The sequence below is a fragment of the Hippocampus comes genome, unplaced genomic scaffold (genome assembly GCF_001891065.2).
Source record: "Hippocampus comes isolate QL1 unplaced genomic scaffold, H_comes_QL1_v1.1 scaffold92, whole genome shotgun sequence".
Taxonomy (NCBI): Eukaryota; Metazoa; Chordata; class Actinopteri; order Syngnathiformes; family Syngnathidae; genus Hippocampus; species Hippocampus comes.
Window position 1 is genome coordinate 1,135,324 of NW_017805379.1, and position 23,860 is coordinate 1,159,183.

The window sequence follows — 23,860 nt, forward strand, 5'->3', positions numbered from 1 at the left end:
CTCCCCGAATAAGTAATCCCCCCTCCAAAAAGTCCTTTAAGGCCCACTTCTGTGCGTGACACTGATGCGACGTCTCAAATCAATTAGCAAATGGCAGCTGAGAAGGAAGTTGTGGGTTTGTTTGGGGTTTTTTTTTTCTGCCAAGGAAGGGCACGGTAGCACTCAACACACTTCAAAATACCGTGAAACCTTGGTTTTCGTATGCCCTAGTTTTCGGCAGAGTCCGAAAATCTACCTTTTTTGAGAAGGGTCACAATGAGCCAAGTTGTGATTTTCATACGGATCATGATGCGGCCTGGACGATATGGCCTCAGTCACATCCCAAATGGATTCTCCTCACGTAGTAATTCGCAATGTAAGCGTCAACGTCTTACAACGGAATTAACTCCAAATTCTGAATGGGTTGTCCGATCCTTTAGCAAATCTAGAACAAACAAAAACAAAAAGTCAAATGAGATGTACTTTTGAGAACATTTATTGTGCAGAGCTCAAAAGTCATTGAAAATTCAGCCCTGCATTGTGGAAATAAAGAACAGTATCGATTAAAAATATTGATTATACCGTATATTAATATACATTTAGCCTTGTAGGTCCCTCACAACTGACTATGTGGTAGCACACGAATTCATTTCCGGGATTCGGACGCATCGTGTGTTTCCTGGCTAGCCATGTATTATTTTCTCCCCGGGCACTTATTTACCTGCTAATTTGTTATTCATAGTTTGTTTTTGTCCTGCGTAATGCGCTTACATCAAGACCTTGGTGAAAAATGTACTGTTTCTATCAAATGTTTGTATTTTTTTGTTTTGTTTTGTTCATGTTTTTGGGTGTGTCGAATGGATTCATTAGATTTATATGATTTCAGATGGAAACAACCGCTTTGGTTTTCGACTGAATCGTTCTGCAACCGATTCATCAGGAAAACAGAGGTTCCACTGTGGGGCAAAAGTGTCCTTTTTTTGTGTGTTTTTGCCTGGAGACAGCAGCTTTTTGTAGCAAAACCTGGGCAAATCAGCAGACCGCCGACGTGGCGACAAACGATCTTTTCAGCACAATCAATGAAAATTGGTCGTGTACGTCCTCAAATAGCGGCCGCGTGTGTTTGCCTCGAAAGGAGACGGCGGCAGGCTTTATCTTTAGAATTCATTTTTATTAAAAACATGCGTACATTTTCTATAGAAGCCTCGCGAGTAGCCGCGTTTACAAACAACAATTGGCGCTGCTGTTTTGGGCTCAAATGAAATGACCACAGTTCTTACCATTTTTTTCCCCACTAGTGGGTTGAAAAAAAAGGAGGCAACTTTTAATGGTCTATTTGAGGAATGTGTTTATAGATCTTAATGTCGAACCTCATGACGATGTCCTTGATTCGAAGGCGGGCCATTAAATGAGGACATATGCTGATTGTTGAGAAGATCAAGTTTGAGAGCCTCTGTGCTTTCCAGTCACTGTGAATGAATCGATGTGAAACACGCTTCAATGTATTCCATGTCTTTATTATCAACCTTATTATTTATCACTTCATTGCTGATGCTGGACCTCTTAAAATTGACAACCCTCAGGTAAACATGAGTTGATATGTGTGTGTGTGTGTGCGTGTGCGGCGGGGGCAGAATTTATCAGATTAAATGAACTCAAGACTCCATTCAAAAGTCTCTCTCCGTGTGTTTGTATATTGTGTACACTTAATTTATTGTCGTGTTTTGCTTTTTCTTTGGTTTTAAATTTTGGGGAGACGTCACACATTGCAGAACGGAGCAGCTCTAGACAGGATGTTACGATTTGGACGGAGGAAGTGCCAAGATGCTCCTTGCCTGCCCTTTGCTATGTCTCACGTTGGCGGTGAGTCGTTTTGATGTATTTTAGTTTTATCTGACTGACTTTAACGTTTAAATTCATTTTGTTCATGTGTTTGTTGACTGTCATGCATGCTGGGACCCTGTCCAGTGCATAACATCACTACTATTAGTGCTGTATTGGTGAGCTGAAAGATGAGTTGTGGCGTTGTTGTGAATCCCACTGGTGTTTGTTTGTTTGTTATTTTTTTGCAATCTGATTAGTTGCTGCACCCCAGGCAGGTTTGAATGCAGTCGTCAGTTCGATTGCATAGCTAAAAATTCAAGCGGGATTCTTCAAAGTCAAAATGAAGAGCGAATCAGTCCGTCTGTCTTATACTGCCCCCATGTGGCCAAAGTGGGCACACCAAAAGCGGCAGCATTTAATGAAGACAGTTTGACAACTTTTGAATACTTTTCCATTCTACAGTATTTATGTCATTGTTGTATTTTTTGAAATGAAGTGCAATATAACGGGATGCTATTTTTCCTCATTCACAACCTTTGACACAATTTTTGCTTTTTTGGGGGGTGCTGTTAATAAATAATAGTGTCACTGGAGACTCATATGAATCAGAAAAGATGGTTTGAGATGTGTGATTTCAGTTGCGAGCATGGCAGCTGAACGAATTACACTCGGAACAAGGTACTACTCCTTGTATGATGCTATTTTGTGGGGGGGGGTTGCATAATTATATATTTTTTAACTTCACATATTTGTAGATTTTATTTCATGCAATTATTTGATTAAGTGGTATGTGAATATATTTAACTAGATTTGGTTAGTATGCTTATAGGCATTTTCTATATTTTACATTCAATGATGAAACATCCCTTTAATTTTTAAAATAAATTTTATGGATTCATATTTATTGAAAATCATTTTGCAATTTTGCTATTACATTAATCTGAATTAGATTGTGCTTTGCTTTCATTTGCTTCTGTTTAATGCTATTCACGTGACTTTATCAGGTTCAACTTTTTATTCTCCCTTTTTTTTTCTCTCTTTCCCCCTCTCTCCCCGACCGACCGCAGGCGAGCAAAAAAAAAGGAAAAAAAAGGTCAAGAGCTTTGAAGGTGAAGTGCGGTCACCATAGTAACAAATGTTGTCTCCGCTGTCGTCTAGCAACGGGATGTGCAGTGATGTCAATGGAAAGCATGCTATTTTCTCCACCCTGACAGAATGTCACTGCTGTGTGTGTGTGTGTGTGTGTGTGTGTGCGTGTGCGCGCGCGCGCGCACACGCACGCCCTGCTGAGGGAATGGAAAAGGGGTTTCGATGTTGACATCCCCAGGAGTCAATGATAAGCTAAAATATCCCCCCTGGGACGGTGAATCATGTGCCAATTAAGGGTCCAATTGATGCGGCTGGAATCTTTTTTTGGCAGCCGACACAAAGCACAATCATCCTCTGCATTTGGATTCAAGCTCGAATTTGACTCAGGCAAGATGTGTCATCACACTGCACATCACTTTGGAAGGCATGTCCTCTACTGTTAACCAATTAACCAATTGAAAATCAGACATAGCTTTTGAATGGTAGTTCAACAGATTTTTTTTTTTAAATTTAAACAAAGTCAGAAAACAGGCCTGGACAAAAGTGATGGTACGCTTAAGTTAATATTTGGTTGCACCACCTTTTGGAGGCAGTCACTGCAATCAAACATTTTTTCTAACTTTCAGATTTCTGCACTTCTCAACAGATATTTCGGCCCACTCTTCCAACGGCAACCTGCTCCAGTTGTCTCAGGGGTGAAGGGTTCTTTCTCCAGATGGCATCTTGAGTCTTGAGATTTCATTGTACCCTGCTCACAAGACACCCTATGCCAGATGTAGCAAAGCAGCCCCAGAAGACAACGGGACCTCCTCCATGTTTCACAGTAGGGACAGTGTTCTTGTCTTGGGATGCTTCATTTTTTTTCCCCATCTGTGAACATAGAGTTAATGTGCCTAGCCAAAAGGTTCCAGTCTTTGTGATTGTTTGAGTTGTCCTCTGAAATGGCCTCGCTTTGTTGAGGTTATGCGGGGACAACGCGAAAAAAGACCGCAATGAATTATAAAGCAGGAGCTCTCGCTCTCTCTCAGCGATGAAAGATGGAGTCTCCTTGCACACTGTTCGTCTTCCAAACACACGTAGTATTTTCAAAGTCAATTTTGAAACATCAGTGACTGAATAATACTTTAATCAGCGTTTCAGAGAAAGGGAAAAGTGTATGTTTTATGTTTTACACTGCTCGTTTTTGGATGAAACAACAAGTGCATGTTTCTGCGGAAATCTATGCAAAGGTTTCACAGACCATGCTCGAGATTGTCTCAAACTCTCCCGTTAACGCTGTTGGCACTCAAAAAATACACAAATTTAAATTTTCAAGATTACCACCATTCATCCCGATTTAACACAAAATCAAATTTGAACTCCAACAGCCGGAGTGTATACAAACGTTGTTGCACCTGTAAAAAAAAAAAAAAAAAAAAAAAAAAAACACTTTTTGTGCATTTTGGGGCACTTTAGGAAAAGTAATCACACTCAGTGACGATGTGGGTGTGGGCGTGAATGGTCGTTTGTCTCCATCCGCCTTCAGATGGGGTATGCTCTGGCAAATCCCCGCCACCATCTTCAGGATAAGCAGCGTTGGAGATGATTTTTTTTTCTTGCTGTGAAATGCCAAAAACGAATCTAATTTGACACAAAGATTATATTGAGATTAAGACGTGCATTTGACCGTGCGGTGCCGTCGTTTCCTCCTCAACAATGAAGGCTATGAATAACCCTTGCAAACATTAAGTGGGTAGAATTAGAACGAATTATCCTAACTCTCTATTTATAAATCCAATCAAACCTCTTCCCTCGGATGATGGTGATTGTAAGGACGGGACGAGGGGGGGATTAAAAATCATTTTCCTATTCATTTTCTTTTTGGCTCAAGGGAGCGACATGACGGGCATGCATTTTGCACAATGACTAATTCTACTCTGTGGAGTGCGTCATATCCACATCAGGTCTGCACGGGATCAAGTTGGAAACAGGTCGTGGTGTTCTACTGCCACCTACTGGTCCCCTATCCCCAAAAATGTTGAAAGACGAGTAAATCCCCCCCCCCCCCCCAAAAAAAACGTAAATGCAAACACATTATGGAACATTGACTTTTTAACGATGGTGTCCAAATAGCTGTGTGACTGTAGTGTCTGCTCAAGTGTCAAATCAAACAAATCTAATGTCTAGTGATCGGCCTATTTCTGAAAATGTGGTTGTGAGCAAGCCGAACGATAATTACACTCTACTGTAATTCGGCTAATTAACATTATAAGCACGCTAAACACTGTATTTAGTTTCACCAATGACTTGGCAGCAAGGCTGCTTCAGTTGTGAAGCGAAAAAATCACGAACGAAGGCCAATTGCGAAATCCAACTCACTAGTTGAAAATCTAATGAATGAATGCCACAGGGCCCTGGAAAATGTGTCACGACACGACACAGTTACGCTCCGAAATCAAACCCATTTCACCCCGGCAAGAAGTATTTCGTTAAAACAAGTGTGATTATTTTTGATGTTATGACTTCTGGGAAAGAATTCTAAACGGAGAAAAAAAAGTACCTCCATACTGTATTTGCTTTTTACAGCTAACATTTGGACTACCCGTAATCGCTAAACAATATGGGAAATATAATCTAATGTCAACAATTTCTTTTTTCATAAAATCGTCCCCAAATACAACGGCGCCTTAAAATACAAATGACCCGTCTTACACTAACTTAATAACTTAATGCTAACACAGTATCATGGAAAATACCAGTGAGATGCTAATGGTTTGCATTGATAGTTGTGGTTTTACAATTCTTTAAACAAGAGTTAACATAACTGGAAGAAAAACTCATGTAGACGCTGAGTAGGAAAGGAAGTGTACAAGTTCTCGTGTGCATGTCTGTACAGTATTCTAGAGGACTGCCTCCTGGTGGCCAATACTGGTACACCAGAAGAAGTAGCAACATTGAATTACTGTATACTGAACTGCTTAAAAGCTTTACATTCTGTTTAGTTTCACAAGCAACATTATAGAGTTCTGTGTTTCATTATTAAGAAACAAAAACAAGAGTGTTTTATTTACGATCAGTGTCACGTAACAAACTTTTGTGTTTCAATATTTCAAGGTGCCACTGTATTGTTTTGGATCATTTATCATAAAAGGGGAGATGAAATGACTCCAAAAGGCGGGCTTAATCTCCAAAAAGATGAGCTACGTGCGTTGTAAAAAGCCGATAAATTCTGCAAGCTTTGATGTTGATCATAAACTCAACTGAAAGTCAAACTTTTTATTCGTGGTTTATTCACCACGGAGGCGGGCTGATAATGTGGCCTGTCTGACGAGCCTACAATGCCTTGTAATGTAACGGGCTCGCGTATCTGCGCGCGCTCCACGGTGACCACTTAGCAACGTTAACAGCGAGAAGAATGCAACGTGATTAAACCCAGTGTGAGAATAACAATCACGTTTAGCTACGATGACGTCAAAGGCGGCCTTTCTATTGTCGCTAGTGAATTACGCTCATAAAAGAAAAGTTAGAGCTGGAACCAAGGCGGGTGATGTCATGTTAGTTGTTAGCAATGAATTGTTCGTTGAGAAGTCGGTCGATTGTGCGGAGTTGATTGGTCGGGTCTTGAAGTGACCGAGTCGTACGAGAGCGGGACGTCGAGCTGTGTCAATGCTACGCGAACTCCATCGATTGAGCTTATTCTGCTAGCTGACATGACACTGTCGTTCAAAAGAGCCAAATTATGAAAAAAATATGGTCTGTTTATCATGTTTTGAAATGACCTCGGAATGTAGACATTGAGATACGTTAGTGCTATGACATTATCCAGCTTGATGGGACAGCCCTGTCGTAAAAACACGAGTTCAGGGTGGAGTCATTTATGATGAAGCGACAAAAGTCAAAATGCACCGGGACGTTGAGCTATGAATGGAAACATTCAGCGTGTGTTCCACCGTTCGCAGTAAAAATAATAATATACAAAGAAAATTACATACATAAAATATGATTGAAACGAATTTGGATTGGAATTGTCGATCCACCGTGTCAAAAGTGAGCGAGTCACAAACTACTTCGAAGCCAGGCTAACTGCTCCGAGGTGTGTGGAAACAGGAGTTCAGAACATTCCTTCCTGGCAAAAACCAGAATTGGTTTAGTGATCATTTTGGTTTTCAGAACACGATTCTTCCCTCCAATTAAAAAAAAAAAAAAAGATTTTGAAAAAATACCAGGCAATCTAATAATTTTGAATTTGTTCTGAAACTATTAACTAATTGTGTAGAAATGACAGAGTCAAAATGGAGTCTACTGACGTGTGAAAAGAGGAGTTCAAAACATTCAGGAAGCAATTCTCAACTGTATATATTAATAATCAAATAAAATTAACATGTCATCGGTTCATAAATTGGAACTGTCGCTTAGTTGTGCCTTAAAGCACTACAGAAGCACAGCGGGTGAGGAAACAAGAGTATAGAACATTCAGGAAGCAATTCTCCCTTCTCCATTAAAAACAAAAACAATAACAGAAAGAAAATTGACAAGTAATCAGTAAACTGGTCGCTTGCTCTTGTCTGGCCATTGAGTCCGAATGAAAGCGCACAGCAACTGGAGGCGTTGTCTCAAGCAAGTGTTCATTTTCTGCACCACCAATCATGAAAGCAGAGTCAAAAACCTACCCCTGATGTTTTTTTTTTCCTTTTTTTTTCTGTAACGTTGCTGAACAGATCGGCGAAGAAGCAGTTTGCCGTATTCAGGAGTTGTCCGAGGGCACGTGCTCCTCGAAGCCCTCGCTCTCCCGGACCAGCGCCCTCTCCAGGATGACTCTGCCCTCCTTGTAGCGCTGGCTGTCCTCGGTGGCAAATTCGTAGATCCAGCCCAGCTTGCTGTTGCAGTTCTTGCAGCTGACGTCTCGCACCATGTGCCGGCCCGTCAGCATCACGCGGTCCTGCACCTCGCTGTACTGAAGGTTCACCACCTGGACGCACACAATGCATGAGATACAACTGCACCATCTCGACATTTGCCCCTTTCATGCTGGGAAAAAAAACAAAATAACAATTACGCTATTATAACATATACTTCGTCCAAGCCCTGACTTACTATATTATACTGCCATCTCCCTACTTTACTATATTCAACTTTATTTACTTAGTTTGCCTGACCTACTGTGTGTGTGTTGTGGTACCTTGTTGAAGAGGAAGGCTCTGCCAGTGGCGCCCGTAAATCGGGTGGAGATGAGCTCGGAGCGATTGGTCAGGATGGTGTCACAGTTGGCACAAGAGAACAGGCGCGTTCCGCCGATGTGGTCCAGGAAGATGCGGCCCATTCTGACTACATTATCAAAAGCCGGAACATCACATTTACTTGACATTTTTTTTAACTGTCCAATACTTGAAAATGTCAAACAACACCAACCACAGGAAACTATTAAAATGCACAGTATGGTTTTCTCAATTTTAGAATATTATAAATAGTGTCGTACCTTACTTAGCATTCTTACATTATCCACTCCCATTATACCCTGCCAACTATATTATGTTGTACAATGTAACAGTCCTACAACTATACAACCACCTAACTTATTAAACCTTACCGGTTGTATTATACACTACTCACCTACTATGCCCTGCCTTATTTTATGCTCTAACAACCAACGGTAAACACGATTATATCTTACATAACTATTCATGAGCGTCTAATCACAAAGAGCGTAGGAAGCTAACGCCGCACTAGCCGCTTTTGCTAACAGACAACAAAAAAAAACCCGACATCAGCTGCGTTGGGGGAAAAATGGCTTTAAAGGCTTTTTTTAGACCCTGTCGACTTCTTACCGGCGTCTACGGCGCGCTCTCAAGGTCCAAAAGTCCCTTTCGGTACAATATCAGGTGGATTTTGTTGCGTTTTACACGGATATTCGCCGTTAGTTTCGTCGGTGGTTTTGTTGTTGATGTTGGCTGTACCTAATGAGGTGTCCGAGAGCACACACTGTCAACATCCGGTCCTGACGTCAGCACACCATAAACGTGCTGCTGGCCGCAATGTGACGACGCTACGGCAGGGAGGCAGCAGTGAGCAAAGACGAAACGTACCCACCAACCTACACTTGTAACGAATAAGTAAAAGAAAACGGGCAGTATTATAAAATGTGATGATCATCATTATCATCATATATTACATCAGTATCATGAAAAAAATATATGATTCTGAATAACCCCAAAACTAGTGAAAAGGAACTTATATTCAATCTGAAAATAAAATAAAGAGACCAACAAAACATTTAAATGATAAACAAACACAAATAACATGCATTTAAAATAAACCAAAAAAGTTGCAACGGTAAAATTAACAAAAATCAGGTAAAAATCAAAAACACGCTGAACTAAATGTTAAAACAACCTGTTGCAGCAGTTGCAACTTTATAGCTGATTGACCCCCCGCCGGTCGATGCTAATCTGATGACATGCCATGAAGATAAACTCAGTTTCCTCCTTCATTCCAAGGGTCGGGCTATCAGCTAAAATAATCTAAGTAGACCATAAAACATATCATATTCTCACCATCTCCAAAACTTAGCTGGAGTTTCACCGTTTGACTGAATTGCCGGTCGTTAACGTTTCAATTATGCAAGCTGTTGAAATATGCTGAAGACGGGTCACAAGTTGCAGTTTATTGACACATAGTTAAACTTCAACCTATTAAACAGATGTCGAGCTTTGGGACCTGTTTGTTACGTTGAAGTCAAGCTGGACAAGACCCTTTTTTGTTAGCTTGTTGACAGAGCGTATCGTACATTTACACCCAAATGACTTTTATTGTTCGTCAGGAAATGTAATCAAATCTCTTTGGTTACTATCACAGTGTCCCTACGCAACATAATGTTCTTCAAAAGAATGGAGCAGATCATATTTTTGTATGTACTGGAAATGCAGGTCATGACAAACTCGCGAAATAAGCAGTTTTTCCCAGAAATTTCAATAGAGACTCATTCCTAATATTTTTGTTCCTTATTTTGCAGGCCAAGAAGGGAAGGATGAGTAGGAGAGTGTTGCAGTCAGCTGTGAGTCTGCGCATGTCACACAGAGACAGATGAAAGCACAAGGAGGGTCGGGAATTTCTGTAGTTTTTTTTTTTTAAGTACAACTTGACGGCTTTGGGATGGCATGGCCAATTTAGAGCGCCTCGTTGTCTCCAACACGTGCACGGAGTATGTGTTGGAGAGAAGGCGGGGAAAAAAGTCCAACGTGAGAGTGTGTTTGGGGACCGAGGCTTCGAGCTGGTGTGGTCACTTTAGAGTGCCTCATTGTCATGGCGTGGAAAAGCCCCTCAATCACCTGGTCCGCTAGTTCCGCAGCAGAAACAATGGCTTAATTTTTCTCGGTTTGAGGTCTCATTTTATCTACTGGTCTTCTTTATAATCATTAAAATTGGAGAGGGTTGTTCACAAGAGAAAAGGAAAGCACAAGGGGGGTTGGGAAATTTTGTAGTTTTTTTTTTTTTAAGTACAACTTGACGGCTTTGGGATGGCATGGCCAATTTAGAGCGCCTCGTTGTCTCCAACACGTGCACGGAGTATGTGTTGGAGAGAAGGCGGGGAAAAAAGTCCAACGTGAGAGTGTGTTTGGGGACCGAGGCTTCGAGCTGGTGTGGTCACTTTAGAGTGCCTCATTGTCATGGCGTGGAAAAGCCCCTCAATCACCTGGTCCGCTAGTTCCGCAGCAGAAACAATGGCTTAATTTTTCTCGGTTTGAGGTCTCATTTTATCTACTGGTCTTCTTTATAATCATTAAAATTGGAGAGGGTTGTTCAAAAAATATTTGGAGAGAAAAAGTAGTTGCTTTTTTTTGTAGATGCCAATTGCTGTAAAAAGCTGAGAAGCAAAACTGTATCGAAGCACATAACAGTATTGCTGATACATACTGCCATATTCTGGCGAATTTTAGTACACAAAACAACAATGTTTGCATCCATATGATGTCACTTGCCCCGCATCCATCCCGAAGCAAGCCATGAATGATGCCTTCACCGTCAGGTTGAAGTGCGGCGAAGGGGCCGAGCCAAGCTTATAAAGAGGAAGGCAGACGGAGTCAACAGCCTCATTCGGTGAGGGAGTTTATCAGTTGGTGTGCTATCATGTCTGGATCTTCATGTGTAATTCTTACTCGGCTGCTTCTCATCAGCTCCGGTCTTTTGCTCTCAGGTTAGACAAGGTCATTTAAAAACTGTGCGTGTGCATGGGGGGTTAATTGAGATTTAAAAATTGTGTCAGTAATTTCAATCCTTCCAGGGAAAAAGCTTTTGTTTGTTTTGTATTTTAATTTGAATTATTTCGGATTGCTATCCCTTTCAGACACTGTCACCATTGACATCGGAGACAATCAACTATCAAGCAAGGTACATCAGATGGTTATCTATCTATCTATCTATCTATCTATCTATCTATCTATCTATCTATCTATCTATCTATCTGTCTAGCTAGCTAAGTAGCTAGCTAGCCAGCTATGACTATTTCTCATATCTATTCATTAATTATCGGTTAGTTCCTCATTTTATTGTATTTTTGTCACCCTAAATGATAGTTTATTTTGGGGATGTTTAATACCACTTTTTTTCCAGGCTGATACCAGTACAAGTGTTCACTCCTTGAGTACTCACGAAAACGAGTACCGATACCTTGAGTACTTTTGAGATATCACATTTTACTGAACACAATGACAAAAAATTGTGAACAAAGGCCTTTTTGACACTGTATAGCGCCAACTACTGCCAAGGAGGATTTACACGGGATCAGATTTTTTTTTTTTTTGCCTTAAAGTATCGGCGGCTGCTATCGACAGCCACAAATGAGTCACTTATACCTTAAAATAAGGCCAGTATTAGCCCGATAACGATATCTGGTATCGGTACTCGCCTCGCCCTAATTTATTGTTAACCAGCACGCACCAAAAAATGGTTTGTTTTTCCAGATTATAACAAAATATATTATTTATGCAACCAACCATTTTTCTATGCCTAATAATTAAAAATGCAGATCATGTGTCACAGGCAGAAAGCCACATGCCATTTCTCGGCTCCCCACCACCATCACTTGCCCCATTCACTGCTTCTTCCGGTAGGCAGCTATTACTGAACTTCATTTTTTTTTCTCTTTTCTGTTTTCAACAATCTCAATTTTGTTTTCCCTTCTCATCCCAGTTCATGCCGTCCGACCTGCTGATGTCTCAGCGCTTTATTGGCTGAGCATGTCACGCTCTGGCAGGTACACACGTGGAATGATGATAACATTTAAAAGAGCGTTTGGTCATTCTTTAACCACTCTTCAGTCAGAGGTTTACTTAAAAAAAAAAAAAAAAGCAGCTTCACAGCATCCTGTTTTATATTCATAGGAATGTGACGTCAAAGATTGGCGGTCGATTGGCCGGTAAGTAACCTTATGTTTTTTGTTTTTTTGTTTTTTAACCAAAATTACAATATTGGACATGTCACGTGAAAGAAGACAAATTTAGAGAACGAAATCCAATAAAATTGGGTAAAGTGTATTTTTCAAAAAAGGAAATGCAAACTTCCAAAAGTGTGAAACACATTCAAGTCAAACAAAATATAATAAAAATATCGGTTGACGAAATAATCGGTCAGGCCCTAATTTTAACAAGATCATTTACCAAAGTAAAAAGACATACATTTGTGAGTTGTTAATTAGCACAGCAAAATGCTTTTCCCAAATCGAAACTTGGAAAAAGGAAAATGTCAGTGTAAAATCTAAACTTACAAAAGCAAAAGCAAATGTCCGTCGTATTTGCTGTGTCATGAACAGAGCTACTGTCCATGTTCAACCCGGCAGCGGTCGCTGGAAATGTGGAATTCCTGTCGCAACCCGGGTAACCCAGCAGCTTCACAGCATCCTGTTTTATATTCATAGGAATGTGACGTCAAAGATTGGCGGTCGATTGGCCGGTAAGTAACCTTATGTTTTTTGTTTTTTTGTTTTTTAACCAAAATTACAATATTGGACATGTCACGTGAAAGAAGACAAATTTAGAGAACGAAATCCAATAAAATTGGGTAAAGTGTATTTTTCAAAAAAGGAAATGCAAACTTCCAAAAGTGTGAAACACATTCAAGTCAAACAAAATATAATAAAAATATCGGTTGACGAAATAATCGGTCAGGCCCTAATTTTAACAAGATCATTTACCAAAGTAAAAAGACATACATTTGTGAGTTGTTAATTAGCACAGCAAAATGCTTTTCCCAAATCGAAACTTGGAAAAAGGAAAATGTCAGTGTAAAATCTAAACTTACAAAAGCAAAAGCAAATGTCCGTCGTATTTGCTGTGTCATGAACAGAGCTACTGTCCATGTTCAACCCGGCAGCGGTCGCTGGAAATGTGGAATTCCTGTCGCAACCCGGGTAACCCCCCCCCCCCACACACACACACACACACACACACTCACACAAATGATAACGCAGTAAGAACCAGTGAATGTGTTGCAGGAGTTTGCAGCAAGAAGCGGAGCAGCTTTCTGACACCTTGACAGATCAGGTAGATACCGAGTCGGATGCTGTGTTTTCTCTCCTTTATTTACTCAACTTATATGAATCTAAGTCAGTGCTTTTCAACCTTTTTCGAGAACCGGCTGACCTCTGCATAGAGCAATAAGACTCGATGCTGTGCTCCGCCTCCCATTGAAAAAAATAAATAAATTGTCTGTACAACCAGTTGGGTCAGAATAACATAAAGTGCATCAAAAAGGCAGCCATATATAACCTGAATGATTAACTCAGCAAACACAAGAAGGGTCTGAAAATGGCCGACACTAAATGAGTTTTCATAAAAAAATTGTAATAACGATCCATAGTAAAAAGAGAAGATTATTTTTCATGATGATTATGATTTTATTTGTTAGGACTTAAAATCAATTTCCTATAAGAATAATTATAACACGATGCTATACCCCCAAAAAATCTTCCCATTTATTTTTCTATCTCTCCAATATGAATAAAAAAATAAATGCCTCCCTCAAATCGATGCCTCTGTACTGAATGTTTTTCTAGTTTATGGGCACTGAGATCCCCTGCAAGAACCGCCGTCCGTCTCCAACGACGCCAACGTCAGGTACCAAATATGATGCTCTTCATAAATGTCTATATGACCCAAACATTGGCATTTGAACATCATTTGACTGTCATGTGTAGTTCATGAGCTGAGACCAGCTGACGTCAAGGTGGTGGCTGCACTCGGCGACTCTCTGACCGTAAGACCATCGTCTTTGTTTTTGGTTGTTTTCCCCCAGTCTAAAATCAATCTCAATAATTCTATATGTGTCAGCACCAACAAATTTGAGAACCTGATCAAATATTTGATCTTTTTTTTTCCCCTTTGGATTTGGAGAAAAGCATGTATTGATCCATTTTCGGGAAAAGTCCACCAATCCCTAAATGACCGACATATGGATTTATTTGTGTATGTATTGAATAACGTGTAGGCAGGCAATGGTGTCGGCGCAAAGTCAAACAACCTTCTGCTGGTCATCAACGAATACAGAGGACTGTCCTGGAGGTAACGCCAGACTGGGCATTGAAAATATCAAATCTTTCATTTGATGCATAACTGACTCGGATTGTTACTTTTTCAGCATTGGCGGTGATGAAAACATCACCACGGTCACCACTTTACCAAGTATGTACATGTATCGCGCAGTATGGAAGTAATGACTATTGACATCATGTCACGTGTGTGTGCATGTGTGTTGTGCAGACATCCTGAGGGAATTCAACCCCTCCCTGACAGGCTTCGCTCAGGGGATTGGCAAGCAGGACTCCCCCGGAGCCTTCCTCAACCAGGCCGTTGCCGGAGCCAAAAGTGGGTCCGTATGCCTCACTAAAAAAATATGCATTAATTAAAAAAAAAAAAAAAACTTTGCAGGACACACTGTACATCCCATTCTACTGCATTTTACTATGACGCCGGTGTGTTTTCAGTGACGTCATTGAGCAAGTGCGCGCCCTAGTGGACATCATGAAAAACGACACGGTAAGAAGGGATCGCGATGAACACTCACGGGCCACGACACCTTCTGCGTAATTTCATTAGGAACCTCAACAAGAGCGACACACACAAAGAAAGCTAATTTATAATTGCATAGAGACACCATAAAATGGTGGCAAACCACTCAAAACAGGATCATGAAGCATTAACACCATGCCGGGATATACACACTCATGAACACATGTTGCATAAGACTCCATTGAATAGTTGAGTTATTCATCATAAAAAACCACAACATATTTTCAGTTTCACTTGATAAAGTTGACGAAATAAGTATTGTGTAAGGCTATGTGAGCCTGAAAGCGATTTCAGTCTTCACATTTAACTTGTCCTCCTCATGTTGGTGAGTGCAGAGAATTGATTTCCACAATGACTGGAAAGTGATCACCGTGTTTATTGGAGGCAATGACATATGCGACTTCTGCTCGGACACTGTGAGTATTCAACTTTCAACTTGTTTGTGTGAGGGGCCAACAGGGACATGCTGTTTGTGATTCTTTCACACAACTACTGAAACACTCACACTACTGAAAATCTCTCATTCGCACGACTGAAATACTCCCCCCGCTCCCCACACACAAACACACGCACACACTACAAAAATGTTTTTGCTCATACACAACTGATACACACTCATACATGCACTACTGAAATGCTCTCACAATACTGAAAGCGTCTTGCACTCACGACTGAAAACAGTTATACACTACTGAAATAGTCTCATGCTCTACTGAAGCACTTTCATTCATACTACAGATAAGCTCTCACGCACGCACGATTGAAATGTTTTTGCTGACACGCAACTGAAAAACTTTCACACACACTACAGAAATGCTTTCAGACAAACTATTGAAACATTCTTACACACATTACTCCTGACATTTTCTCATGCACTACTGAAACACTCTCACACATTACTGAAATACGACTGAAATGTTTTTATTCTCATTTAGACTACCGAAACAACTTCACCCACACTACTAAAACAGTCACAGGCACTACTGAACAGCTCTTAAACACCAGTGAAATACTCACATACTGACTTCTTAGCTCATATACACGACTGAAACGCTCTCACACACTACAAAATTGCCCATGCACTCCAGATTTTTTTTTTTTTTTTTTTTTTTACTCACGCATCACTGGAATGCACAAACATGACTGAATCACTCTCTTACATTCTATGGAAATGCTCTGACACTCCATTTATTTTCTTTACCCACACGCCACTTTTTTTTGCTGCTAACATACACTAATAAAACTCACACAGTGCACTGACACTTTGCCATTCATACTAATGACAGCCCATCTGAGTTTATATCATGAGGATATTTCAGGATGACGTGTGAAAGGATTTCAGTAGTGCCTGTGAGAGGATTTCAGAAGTGTGCATAAGAGCGTTTCAGAAGGATGGATAAGGAGGCCCTGACTTGCACCCATGGCATCTATATGGTCCATCTCCCACTCCATCACAGGTGATCTTCTCACCCAGGAATGTGGCCAAACGCATCCGTCAAGCTCTGGACATACTCCACAGTGAGGTACTGCCACACACACAACACAGCCCACACAAAGGTCATGATTACCCAAAGGCATGTTCCAAGCACCGTTTTATTACCTTGTAGGTGCCACGTGCGCTAGTCAACCTGGTGGAGCTGTTGAACATTATACCGCTGCGCGAGCTACATAAAGATAATGGGCTGGGATGCCCCACCTGGTTTGTCAGGTCTGTGTTGATGTTTGATGGATTTCAAGAGATGTTTGTCGGTGTTTTGAAACATATCTGATGCAGTCATACACCTCCTATTCATCCATCCATCCATCCATCCATTGTCTGAACCGCTTTATCCACACAAGGGTCGCGGTGTGTGCTAGAGCCTATCCCAGCTGTCTTCGGGCAGTAGGCGGGGGACACCCTGAACCGGTTGATTGACATATATGTATAGAGAGAGAGAGAGAGAGAGAGAGAGAGAGAGAGAGAGAGAGAGAAAAAAACACTCTGGAATCAAACATTCGATGCACCATGAGCCGAAGTCTTGCAGTATTTGGTGTCGCACGTGATAGTGATCTGACCTCCCAAGGTTTGTTTGACTTTTGTGGCAATTATGTGAAAAAACAAACAAAAAATCCTGAAACTTCACATGGAAAAATGGCCCAAGTCCCATTTTCTGCTCTATGGTTGGTATGGTTCAATGGTAACACACTTTTCCTGGCGTTCTTTCTAGTTGGTGCCACAAAAATACCCAAATCCATTGAATGAGCAAAACACTGATGTGATGGAGTTGATCCTCGCTGAGACAAAGTGAGAGATTAGTTGACATGATGCGTGTTTTTGTTGTGTTTCAGGATGGTTTGCCCGTGCGTACTGAAGCCAAAAGATGACTCGCTCGAACTCCGAAAGACGGAAGAATTCAGCAGAGCTTATCAGGTCAGTACTTGACACAAAGTCAGGTGCACTAATGCCAGTGATCCTCATGGGTACTTGGGACTTCCAAAGCAAGAAATTTAACCACATTTTAAAAAATTTTTGCCTCTCTGTGTCTTTTCCCAGCGTGCAATGCGAGAGCTGGTGGACTCCGGGCGCTACGACACTCACGACAATTTCACCGTCGTCCTCCAGCCTTTCTTCAGGGAGGTTTTACTTCCTACATTGCCGGTAGAAGCTGTCGCTGTTATATATGCCGCACAAATATTGTTCAGACTGCTAATTCCCAATGCTTTTGCTATCAGGATGGAAAGCCAGATCGCTCGTACTTTTCGCCCGACTGTTTTCACCTGAGCCAGAAAGCTCACACGCTGATGGCCCGAGCGCTCTGGAACAACATGGTAGGATTTGATTTGATCGCATTTTATGTCATTTTATTTTCCATCCCTGTTGTTTCACGCAGCTGGAGCCGGTGGGAAACAAAACTTTTACACAAGACTTCTCAGGCGGGATCGATCTCAAGTGTCCCTCTGAGGTAATTACATTTTTAATAATAATAATAAAATGGAATAATTACTCCCAAGATGAGTGCTACAATGGATATTATATTGAGGTGAAAGACAGCACGTCTCAGTATGACTATCGTAGACTAGTATGAGTACCACATTTCCTCTTTTAGTAGCTGAATGTTGACAATTTGTGAATCTGTTGTTTGAAATATGTATTGAAATGATTTTAGAAATACGGCCAATTTCATGACCGTCATGATTTGAATGTCTTTTCTTTCATTGTTTTTAGACAGCACCCTTCTTTAGAACGGCTGCTAACAGCAACTACACATTCCCAGGACCTCTGCCGACCCCTGCGCCGGTTACTGTAGGTTGATTTTATATATTCATGCTCAATATAATGTGAAACTGTTTAATCCTCTGAGCTTCATTCTGGCCATTTATATTGCCTTGCTTCATTTATAATTTTTTAAAAATCATTTTAGCCATGTTAATGCAAAGGTTTTTTTTTGTTTGTTTGTTTTAGTAATTTTCCAACTCCTGCTCTTTAAAGTCCCCGTTTGAGGTGTGAAAATACCGGTATGAGCACTTAAAGCTTCTGATGGCTAGAATATATCCCACTGGGTCGCGGCAGGGATTTCCCACAGCGGGACAACAACATGCTCTAAAACGGCCACAACAACGAGGCGCTCTAAAGCAGCCGCACCAGCTCTGCTGACCATGGAGAAGAATTACATTCAGCTCCTGTTGTTGACTGTTGAATTGTTTTTTGTTTGTTTGTTTAAAAACATTGTACAGTAAGAGAAGCAAAAAAAAAAAACCAAAAAAAAAATCAGATCTTTAAAATCACAAACAACACCTCGAAATGCAAACAAGGTGGTAAAATCCGTCAACGCCTGAGGGTTAAAAAGATCTCTGTTGTTTTGTAGAACTGGGGCAGCGACTTCAAATGTCTTAACACGGGACCATCTGACTCGGCGCCCACTTCAGGTACCAACCTCGTGCCGCCACGTTGGTCAACACTCAACAGCATGTCAAATTGTGCTCATTGTGTTAGCTCACAGGGTCCGGCCAGCTGACATTAACGTGGTGGCCGCTTTGGGGGACTCCATTACAGTACGTTTGCTAATGAGTACGACCATACAAACCATTTCACACGTCAAAACAAATGTCGTTTTTTGGTGTGTTTTAGGCTGGCTTTGGTGCTAAGGCAAAGAATCTACTGCAGCTCAGAACAGAATACAGAGGAGTGTCATGGAGGTGAGACGGTCTGCATTTTTATGATGAGTTTACCCCCAAAAATCTCAAAACCCAATGCCAGAGAACACACAGGAAGTCAGCCATTTTACTTTGAAAATTATATTTTCAGCTCATTTCGGTTTATTTCCAGGTGTCCTTTTAAGGAAGACTACATTTTATTTTGATTTACTTTGAAAAGTCAGCCCTCACAGCCAAAATCACTTAAATACATGAAATTTAGTAGCTGCGTTGCTCATGAGTAAACACACAAAAATCGCTGCTGGCATCCGTAATTTACATCACGTTTTCTTTCACCCCCGTAGCATCGGAGGCGATAAAAGCCTGGAGACTGTTACCACGCTAGCCAGTAAGACATCATGCCTCTGCTTTACGATGCAACACTGACACCGCGAGGAGTCAGAGATGAGCCCATGTTGCGCTTTTGTCTCCCAGACATCCTCCGGAAGTTCAATCCAGACCTTAAAGGAGCATCAAAAGGCCAAGGGAAGAAGAAGAGCGGCTTCAACATGTCAATATCAGGAGCCAAAATCTCGTCAGTTCATCTTTTTTTTTTTTTTTTTTTTAATTCTTTCTTCATTCGTTTGTGTATTGCACACATTGTAATGACAATAAAATTGCTTTCAATACAGGGGAATTCCAGGACAAGTCCGACGCCTGATTGAAGTGATGAAAAACGACACTGTGAGTTTTATATTAGATCGTAAAATACAAGGAATACTTGAAATACATTTTTAAAATATTTATGAAACATTTTAAAAATCACAATTAACACAATGATTATGGAGATTTATATTTTGAACGTACATATCATTGTAAAATACATTTTGAAATATTCATTGAAAAAAAAATCACCACAAAATATATGGAGTGTTTGCATGAGGAATATATATTATATTTCTAAATTAGGTAAAATTCATATTTCAAAAGCTCACACTAGTTCCATATTTGAAGAATATATAAAGTATAATAGTCTCATATAGTAGTTTTAAAAATATTAAATAATTAAATATTTGACACCCCCAAAAATTTATTTGTGCCTGAATTTTTATTTTTAGCTTAAAATGAATTTCGGAATATTTTAAAATAACCCTTTATTTCTTTTTTTCTTATTTTAATCTTTCCCTATGGACCCAGACAGTGGACTTTGCCAACGACTGGAAGCTGGTGACTCTCTTCATTGGTGGCAATGACCTCTGTCAATTCTGCAATGACAGAGTGAGTTGCTTTTAAAAGAAAGACGTCATCACAGGAAGTACATTAGCCCCTTCTTCCCCCTACACCTCCTACCCCCCACCTTTTTATTTTCCACACAGCTCATTGGTGCTGTGAGATGATATCACTCACCGAAGCAACTCAATCGGAATAATGGCGCTGTTGTGACTCAGCTGCCTTCAATAATGTTTTGATTGTGCCACAGTGAGACATGAGCAGACACACCGTCCACTGAGTGCTTGCTTCTGTTCTGTCGCCTCCAAAACAACCGCCCCACACCCACCACCCTCATCTTTCACTCTCCATTTGCATTCAGCATATCATAAGAAGCTTGTTTGTTTATGGTTACGAAAACTGGAAAACACAGTGGCGTCCTCTCAAGTAAGAGCGGAGATTGTATAGAGCAGCACAGAATGCAGTACAATCCAGTGGTAGCCGACTTTCAAGCCGTCGCACAGCCTTTTTTTTTTTTTTTTTGTCCTGAGTTGGAAGCAAATATTTCAGTTTAGAGTGATAGATGGTGGCAGTAACTTCAGAAAAAGCAGCAGAAAAAAAAATCTCCTAGCTTAAAGCTAACACAATGCAAAACGCTATGGACAGGCTAATGGAACTAGCATCGTTGTTTGAACACAAACACGTAAACAGACTATAGAACAATACTCACAGGCATATGCCCTTTGTTCTCTGCGAAAAATGTATTACTGCCTCTTACTGTACGTTTATTATGTTAAGATTATACTCGTGGCCAAGATGCGCACACCAGAAGGCGCCTCACAAAAACCTTGAGCCACATGTTGCATCAGCATTTTATCTGATCACATTATCATTACAGTCAACAAAAGTTTTATCCACAGGCCTCTTTGTCACCTCAGAACTACAGCCATCACTTGATGGCTAGCTTGGACATGTTGTACGAAGAGGTGAGTTGAGATGCTAAAACAACATGCTGTGCTAAAAATATGGCGTAGCTAACAATGGTGCACACAACCCCTTTAGGTACCCAGGACCATCGTCAACATTCTGGAAATCCTGCAGATGGAAGGCCTGCGTAGGATCAAGAAGGACAGTCTCGGGTGCAACGTGATACAACCGTATGCTCGTCATATCAACTACTCTGCGTTACATATCGAAATCATTGGTTGGTTACTGAACTGGGCTAAGTGTATGTGTTCTTTGTCTTAACTGTTTTGTCTTCAGATTGGCGTGCCCGTGCTTCTTATTACCAGGGGACGACTCTTTGGAGCTGGCTGAAGCCAAAAGGATCAATCGTGAAGTGCAGGTAAGATCTGGGTTTTTTGTTTTGTTTGTTTTTCTGTGTGATTCATGAATGATGATGTGGGGTGGGCAAGCAGAAATGAAAAATGGATGGAAGGAGGCAAAGCAAAACGGTTAATTTGTCATTTCTCCTCCAGATTGAGACGGAGAGAGTGGCATACAGCGGTCGCTATGACGACAGGGAAGACTTTGCCGTGGTTGTGCAACCCTTCCTCAGAAACTCCATTATGCCTTTGAATGCTGTAAGTCGCCTCCACACACATTAAGGACCTGCCACGTCATGAAAGATTTATGAATTTCATTTCATTTTTTTTTTTTCCTGACGACTTGTTACTTTTACTTTTGCATTTCAAAACAGGCTACATCCTACTTTGTCAAAATAGGCTAAAACATTCAAAATATGACTAATAGAAGCAATAACTTAGCTTCAGCTTATGATCAGAACAATTTTCTAAATTATGTCATTTTGGCTGAGATGTAGCTCACTTTTTTTTCTCTTCCTCAAGATGGCCGAAATGTTTTAGGAACAGGGTCACGTGCGTGTTGAGAAACTTCAGAGCATAATTACTACACGTCGTTGAGAGAAAATGCTACCAATAAATCCTGTCTCAGGACAACATTTATATGTAAACATGCACGCAAAGTACTTTTTTTTTTTTGCATGAATTATTTAAAGTTTCAAGGGGGCACAAAACTTCCTCCAATTTTTGTGACTACGGCTCCCTCTCATTTGCTTTCAACTCATCAGGACGGCCGACCCGACGTCACCTACTTCAGCGAGGACTGTTTCCACTTCAGCGAACGGGGACATGCCGACATGGCCGTGGCCATGTGGAATAACATGGTGAGTGAGGTGACATTTGATGGTGGAAAAGTGTAAAAGGAAGCTCAACCATTTTACTAATAAAAGCCAAAGTGCTCAAAGTATTCACACTCGCCTGTTGTAAAGTAGAAATGCAGATCCACAAAAAAAAAAAAAATGGTTTCTCACCAGTTGGAGCCTGTGGGCGAAAAGCAGACATACAACAATTTCACAGGTGGTAGAGATCGCATCAGGTGTCCCACTGAGGTAAGAAACTCATACATTTATAGGATAGATTTAAAAAGTCTACACAGCCCCGGTCAAGCACCAGATTTTTGTGAAATGTGAAACCAAGATCAAATAGATGTTCCAAGCTGTGACAAGTCAGTTGATTTTTTTTTTTTTTAATTTTGTGAGAGCACCAGTGAACATAAACAATAAAGTGGTTGCGGAAGTGTGCACACCCTCTTATAACTGGGGATGAGGCTGTGTTCAGAGTTAACCAATCCCATTCTAAAAGTCATGTTAACTGGGAGTCAGTGCACACCTGCCACCAGTCAAAGTGCCTCCGATTACTTTATTAACTTTATTTAGGGTTGTTCAGAGGGACATCATAAGAGTGCAGCTACATCATCAAAAGAACGTGAAAATTATTTTGCTTTTTTTTTTTTTATCATCACAAAAAACATGGCATTTGAACAGGGGTGCGTAGACTTATTTATATTGACAATACATCTCCCATACTGCAATCCCAGTGTGTCGTACATTGCAGGAGCATCCTTACATCTACACAAATGTGAACAGTGGAGCCAGTCTGCCTTCACCTCACTGCCCTGAGGGTGTCCCAGTATGGCTGGCCACGGTCCTCGCCGCCTCTGCCCTCCTTCTGGGCTGGGCCCTCACCTGGCTGATGCTCACCTGCAGAGCTAAGAGGAAGAAAAGGAGCATGACTTTTGCAACAACAGTAGAGATGAAGGCCTCTTTGTTTTAAAGTAGGGTTCGGCAAATTGAGTCCTGTGTGTATAGTATCTTTGTAAAGAAAGATATAGGGGCTGGGGGGGTTATGAGGTTATGATAAAACAAATGAATGTAAAATATTATTTATTTAAATGTTGAATTTCAATACTTTCAATGTGGTAGCAGGTCTCACAACTCATTGTAGAAACAACATTTTTTTTGATGAATATAGATTATTTATTTTAGTCATTATGCACACTAATTACACTATTCGTAAAAGTTCACTAGTATGTGATTTATATTTTATGATGTATTAATAGTTTTGCACTTGTCTTTTAAATGAGCATTTTGTTACACATTTTATTCAACTGGAAAACATAATTCTATTCATAAAGATTTTATATAATTCGTTATTTTGTATTTTACATTCCAATTTTTGTATGTTTTATACTTTCCAAAAATTGTCATGTCAATAAATTCTTAGTAAAGGACCCCGCCGGGTGACACG

At 40.6% G+C, this 23,860-nt stretch overlaps 2 protein-coding genes and 1 long non-coding RNA gene across 7 annotated transcripts in view; 1 reads left to right on the forward strand and 2 right to left on the reverse strand.

Moving 5' to 3' along the window:
• Positions 1-1,499, reverse strand: part of LOC109517323 (uncharacterized) — a 17,834-nt gene extending 16,335 nt beyond the window's left edge. Inside the window, exon 1 of the long non-coding RNA XR_002168517.1 lies at positions 1,209-1,499. This is a non-coding gene — a long non-coding RNA (uncharacterized LOC109517323). The remainder of the gene's footprint in view (positions 1-1,208) is intronic.
• A 5,581-nt stretch (positions 1,500-7,080) lies between these two features.
• On the reverse strand, positions 7,081-9,499 carry ypel5 (yippee-like 5). Of its 5 annotated transcripts, XM_019872412.1 has the most exons (5): positions 9,423-9,499; positions 8,697-8,914; positions 8,543-8,607; positions 8,051-8,196; positions 7,081-7,840 (listed from the first exon to the last, which is right to left on the reverse strand). In XM_019872412.1, exons 4-5 carry the CDS (start codon positions 8,189-8,191, stop codon positions 7,616-7,618), a joined length of 366 nt encoding a protein of 121 aa, XP_019727971.1. In that variant the 5' UTR covers positions 8,192-8,196; positions 8,543-8,607; positions 8,697-8,914; positions 9,423-9,499; the 3' UTR covers positions 7,081-7,615. The 5 variants fall into 5 exon arrangements, with proteins under 5 accessions (XP_019727971.1, XP_019727972.1, XP_019727969.1 ...); XM_019872413.1 differs by lacking the exon at positions 8,543-8,607 and having other exon boundaries at positions 8,826-8,914; XM_019872410.1 differs by lacking the exon at positions 8,543-8,607 and having other exon boundaries at positions 9,423-9,498.
• Positions 9,500-10,621: 1,122 nt separating this feature from the next.
• On the forward strand, positions 10,622-23,685 carry LOC109517215 (phospholipase B1, membrane-associated-like). The gene is made up of 35 exons (XM_019872242.1): positions 10,622-11,062; positions 11,213-11,256; positions 11,908-11,974; positions 12,058-12,121; positions 12,249-12,283; positions 13,210-13,273; positions 13,358-13,406; positions 13,919-13,979; positions 14,060-14,118; positions 14,350-14,423; positions 14,500-14,543; positions 14,622-14,730; positions 14,846-14,897; positions 15,266-15,346; positions 16,388-16,453; positions 16,538-16,638; positions 17,259-17,340; positions 17,464-17,568; positions 17,643-17,738; positions 17,801-17,872; positions 18,136-18,213; positions 18,776-18,836; positions 18,904-18,962; positions 19,039-19,106; positions 19,409-19,452; positions 19,539-19,638; positions 19,736-19,787; positions 20,241-20,321; positions 21,173-21,238; positions 21,315-21,409; positions 21,516-21,597; positions 21,731-21,835; positions 22,342-22,437; positions 22,588-22,662; positions 23,168-23,685. The coding sequence occupies exons 1-35, from the start codon at positions 10,996-10,998 to the stop codon at positions 23,384-23,386; spliced, it is 2,673 nt and encodes an 890-aa protein (XP_019727801.1). The 5' UTR covers positions 10,622-10,995; the 3' UTR covers positions 23,387-23,685.
• Positions 23,686-23,860: the final 175 nt, after the last annotated feature.